At 42.0% G+C, this 5,359-nt stretch overlaps 1 protein-coding gene and 1 long non-coding RNA gene across 4 annotated transcripts in view; both read left to right on the plus strand.

Moving 5' to 3' along the window:
* Positions 1-468: 468 nt before the first annotated feature.
* LOC103517610 lies at positions 469-2,135 on the plus strand. 3 transcript variants are annotated; one of them, XR_003393789.1, is made up of 3 exons: positions 469-567; positions 1,065-1,339; positions 2,080-2,135. It is a non-coding gene; the product is annotated as an uncharacterized LOC103517610 (long non-coding RNA). The 3 variants fall into 3 exon arrangements; XR_003393788.1 differs by having other exon boundaries at positions 1,101-1,339; XR_541813.3 differs by lacking the exon at positions 2,080-2,135 and adding an exon at positions 1,924-1,979 and having other exon boundaries at positions 1,101-1,339.
* Positions 2,136-3,260: 1,125 nt separating this feature from the next.
* Positions 3,261-5,359, plus strand: part of LOC103517615 (maternal protein tudor-like) — a 23,540-nt gene continuing 21,441 nt past the window's right edge. Inside the window, exons 1-3 of the mRNA XM_026829643.1 lie at positions 3,261-3,286; positions 3,668-3,798; positions 4,969-5,219. Of these exons, the coding sequence (XP_026685444.1) occupies positions 3,261-3,286; positions 3,668-3,798; positions 4,969-5,219 (408 nt within the window). The remainder of the gene's footprint in view (positions 3,287-3,667; positions 3,799-4,968; positions 5,220-5,359) is intronic.

Raw genomic sequence — 5,359 nt, forward strand, 5'->3', positions numbered from 1 at the left:
AAAGTCACTTGAAAGCTCAATACACAGTCTACAAACCTTAGCTACGAAACTTCAGTTTCTTAAGGGAAAAAACAGACATTGAAAAGGTTCCTCTCGAAGCACAATTTTCAAACTGATTTTTTTTTCAATGTTTACAAACATCAGCTGATTTTGATGTATGAGAAGTTAAACACAAATCGTCTGAAAAATCGTTTAAAATTATCAGGGGTTCTCAAAAATGGCACGTTTCCTTATTTTTGGCGCTTAAATAGAAAAATGCCGATTTTTGGTACGAAGACGGTGAGTAGGTGTTTTACCTTAATTCTTCATTAGATTAAAATAGAGTAATCGTCCGTAAATGTGGATTTCGGACCTGTTGGGTGGTTCGAGTCTAAGTCAAGTCATAAAATTTAGAAGATCAACAAAAGTATTAAAATTCAATTGAACTTTATTACTATGTAATTTTAATCCCCATTCTATTTTTCCTTCAGCCATGGTGATAGCAGCTCAGAAGGCAGCCCAGTCTACTCCGTCCAAGCCTGTACAGTCCTCGCCCGATGTGGTCTCTTCTATATCGCCCCTGTCCAAGTATGTGTGCGGGGTTCGATTCCCGCTAGATAGAGATTTTATTTTATTTTTTATTTATTATTACCTACCTACCTCTGTACAAAAAAAAAATAATAATAATAAAGTTATTTGAATTGAATATCTACATTATCTACCTTTTTAAAATCTGGCTAGTGGACTTTAAACATTAAAAAGGGAGTAAACCAGCTTAGTTTGGCTGGGGAACTTATTATGTACAAGGAGAAACCAGCCTAAAATTTTCCTTGCTAAAGAAATAGCAAAGGTTGAGTGCGAAGGGCATCCACTCGTAAAATTTTCGTAGCGAAAACCAAATGTCAACCCAAAGCAATCATCCTAGGGCTGATTTGGAGGCTGACAAAAAACGCCGACCCCGTCTGAACACGGGAATAGGCGAAGAATCTGTATCGTGCCCCATTTGGTGCAATTTGTATTTGCATTGTTGCTCTCTCTGTTCCATGTTTCACCCTCGCCCCTGGTGTGTGTGTGCGCATGCGCAGAAGTTCTACTGACACCCCCCGTACCTCCCATTACAGCGACCCTGCCCGGGATTGGAAAAGTTCCCGAGAGCTCGCGAAGAAACCCGAGCGATCCCGAGCCCCCGTGTCGAGCTCGGATGAAAGCGACGCTGCTCGACCTCAGCGGAAACCGTCGAGTCGTGACGGAAACGAACGATCTGGCTCGGGAAGATTCGAGAGAGGGGAAAGACCCGCGAGCAAGTTCGGTAGTGATCGACCTCCACTGAGAAAAGCTGGAAGTGGTGCCGAGTCCAATGGTGAGTGGTTGTGATTTTAGTTCAGGGTGGTGCGTCAGGTCAAGTTCCTTTTTTCTTAACAGTTCCCTTTACCAAACCCCTTAAAAAATCTCTTGTGGTGCAGTGGTTAACGCGTTGTACTTTGGATCTGGAGGTTGGTGGTTCGAGTCCAAGTCAAGTCATAAAATTTATCTAGGTGTAATAATTGGGGAACGATATTTGTGACGAATAAAATTCATCTGGGTGTAATAATTGGGGAACGATATTTGTGACGCGCATTTAAGTATGCTTAACACAACTAAAAAAATAAAAATAAAATCAGTTTATAATACAGTTCCCTTTACCAAACCCCTTAAAAAATCTCTTGTGGTGCAGTGGTTAACGCGTTGCACTTTGGATCTGGAGGTTGGTGGTTCGAGTCCAAGTCAAGTCATAAAATTTATCTAGGTGTAATAATTGGGGAACGATATTTGTGACGCGCATTTAAGTATGCTTAACACAACTAAAAAAATAAAAATAAAATCAATTTATAATAAGAGTTTTCTGCGTTAAAAAACAGTGGTATCCCCAGAAATACCACTTTACCTTCCCTGTCGTACTTCCAGATTGGAGTCAGAAAAAGCCCTACTCGCGCTACAACGGAGATGACTCATCCACGGACAAGAAACCAATAAAATCAGTTTATAATGAGAGAGTTTTCTGCGTTAAAAAACAGTGGTATCCCCAGAAATACCACTTTACCTTGCCTGTCGTACTTCCAGATTGGAGTCAGAAAAAGCCCTACTCGCGCTACAACGGAGACGACTCATCCACGGACAAGAAACCTGGTAGATTCGGAGGTGATAGAGATGGGGATTCACGTCCACCGCGCAAACCGAGATATGGAGACGTGGTAGATTCGGAGGTGATAGAGATGGGGATTCACGTCCACCGCGCAAACCGAGATATGGAGACGATTTTCTGAGGGGTTTTTCGCATAAAATCTTGTACTCACGTGGTGTCTTCATTTTATTACATTTGCAGGTCTACAGTCAGACTATATCAAGCGCCGCCCTATTGAGCGAAGTCAGCTGCAGGTTGGTCTTCATGTAATGGCTCAATTTAGTGAAGACAAGGCTCTGTATCGAGCCGAAGTACTGCAGACCAGTCCTGGTAAGTAATAGTACAGGTGAGCCTGGCTCAGTACAGACTATATCAAGCGCCGCCCTATTAAGCGAAGTCAGCTACAAGTGGGCCTTCATGTGATGGCTCAGTTTAGTGAAGACGAAGCTCTGTATCGAGCCGAAGCACTGCAGACCAGCCCTGGTAATAAATTTGATATATCGAAAAATGATTCGATATTGAATAATAAAATATGTTTTTTTTGAATCGATTTTTAAAGAAAATTTTTGCCCACTTTTTTTTTTTTTATTTAACCATCAGATTCATTCGATAAATCGAATTTTCGATATATCCATTCGATATCTCGAGCCTTATAAAAAATCATCCTTGATGTTTGATATATCATCATTTCACGCTGTGAAAGTCGAAGGGAAATATCGATGTAGCTATTATCCTTTCGATATCTCAAAACATCGATGTTTTCATTCGATATCCCCAACCCATAAATCGAATTTCTTTGTCATAAATCGGTCCTAATATTCTATTTTCGGTCTTAATTTTTGATTTTTCGGTCTTCATTTTCCATTTTTTCGGTCTGTTTCATGTTGACAGAAATCAAAGTAAAGTTCTTCGATTACGGCAACGAGTCGTCCGTACCCGAGGGCAAAGTGTGGAGTATTGCGAGTGAGCATTGTGCTCTGCCCATGCAAATACTGGGAAAAAGCTCAAAAGGAACTAGCGCTTCTCACGACTTTACCTTCAGTCACAGGTCGCTAAAATTTTGCAGACAACTTCCATTATTATTGATGATCAAAAGTTTTCGCGGGCCGGACCTCGAGAAATGTACGGTTCAACCGCTTTTTTAACGCCAAATCTGTGAAAAAACTCACGTTCACGCGCCTCCCGTCACGCTTGATAATTTGTCCAATAATAGTTTCTCCTGTTTTATGAGTCTCGCTGTTTTCTGCCTCGGTGGTGTAGTGGTCAAGGCGCTCGCCTGGTAAACAGGAGGGCGTGGGTTCAATCCCAGCCGAGGTATGGAATACCTACCTCGGTGGTGTAGTGGTCAAGGCGCTACCTACCTCGGTGGTGTAGTGGTCAAGGCGCTACCTACCTCGGTGGTGTAGTGGTCAAGGCGCTACCTACCTCGGTGGTGTATAGCCTACTGCTGGAGTAAAGGGACTTTTCAGTCCTATGCGAGCAGTATAAATAAGCACTATTATTATTATCATTATTCTTGTTTTTCAGACCGAGTGTGATTCTCTACAGCAGTGACTCGGGGGCCCGGCTAGATAAATATCATCCCAACCTGGAATCTACCTCTAGCAATGTTCCTAGTACTGTCTCCCCCCTAGCACCTTATCCTGTACTCAGACAAGGTAAGTTATGTGTAGTACTAGAATAGAATAGAATAGAATATACCCTGCTTATACTGCCAGAATGAGACTGAAAAGTCCCTTTACTCCCGCAGTCTAAGCAAGGTCTCATGTATTTGGTACAATATTTTCAAAAATAAATTACAATAGACCCTTGCTTAAATTAAAAAAAAAGAGAAAAAAAAAGTACTAGTGCTTCAGTCAACTGTAGAAAGGCCACCCTTTTTAGCTTGGAGGGTAGCCTGTCTGCCTTGTATGCTCTAGGACACTCTAGGTCGTAGGTTCGATTCCCGCCTCGGGGCGGACTTTTTCCATTCCCTCTTCAATTTCGGGACGATAAGACCTTAGCAGTTACAGCTCCCTCTAAAAAAAAAAAAAAAAAAAAAAAAATGCGGGGGCGGACAACCATAGAGCGTCAGGCGATCCCTAGCATGCTGAGATTGCAGTCACCCTCCATCGCCCTCTGTCTTGGGCGCCCACCCAGTCATCACTGCAGCCCAGATCCCCAAGCGTCCAAGCTCTGCCCCTCTTAGAGCAGCAAGGGGCATTAGATGCATCCTGTGCGCATCGAGCCCGAGATATCACCACTAAAGCGTGCTATGGACTTTTGTGTCCCCTATTAATAAATGAGTGAGTAAGCCTGCGATGGCGCAGGAATATACTATATTAGAAATCTATATGTATGTATTGTATGTACTAAGAGGAGGATGATAACATGGAAGATACTTCACCATGTCCTATCTTATTAAAAAGATTATATATTCATAAAATATTTTTTTTTTCCAAAGTCTGCACAGATTGGATCCGGAAATGGGTTCTGTAGAAACCTCTCAAAGCAAGCACCATATGTCTCTCCTTTGAGAAAACATTATTGAATGGCGTTAGAGCAGTCATAAGTTTACCCATGTTAAAAGAAAGAAAGTTTTTAAAGCGTTTTTCCACAATAAAATTGAAGGTAAATAGTCACAATTATTTTTTCTTAAAGAACAAGATTTGGATACATGGAAGCAACATTTTATTACTTGGGACATCTAGTTATGCATATCTAACTAACTAATTGGATGCGCCTCTTCTGACTAACTAACTTAACTAAAAAATATTTAACTAACAGATGTAGGTCCATAGTTTTTATGTCTAACCGTCGTGATCCTCCGAGTCCCGATCTCCCGACAGATTGCGCCCATCTAAGTCCCCGTCTTATCATTGGGAACAATTTATTTGGGCGAGTTAGATGTATGGTCCATAGTTTCCAATGTCTGAACCGTCGTGGTATCCTCGGTCCCGATCCCGAGAGATTGCGCCCATCTAGTCACCCGTCTTATCTTCGCGTCACTTCCAGACGATTGTTTCGCACATCCTTACCAAAGGCCGGCGACACAAAACATCCACCTCCGGCGACCCCTCCGATACGCTCTACTACCTGTGCTAGTGGATTTTGTCCCCCTTACTATTAATAATACAACCGGAAGCTTCGGTTATCAAGATCCTTTTATCACCCTACGCGCGTCCTTTTATTGGATTACCACACATATTTCAATACTTCCATTGATGTTTAATAGCGGGA

The sequence above is a fragment of the Diaphorina citri genome, unplaced genomic scaffold (genome assembly GCF_000475195.1).
Source record: "Diaphorina citri unplaced genomic scaffold, Diaci psyllid genome assembly version 1.1 scaffold1909, whole genome shotgun sequence".
Taxonomy (NCBI): Eukaryota; Metazoa; Arthropoda; class Insecta; order Hemiptera; family Psyllidae; genus Diaphorina; species Diaphorina citri.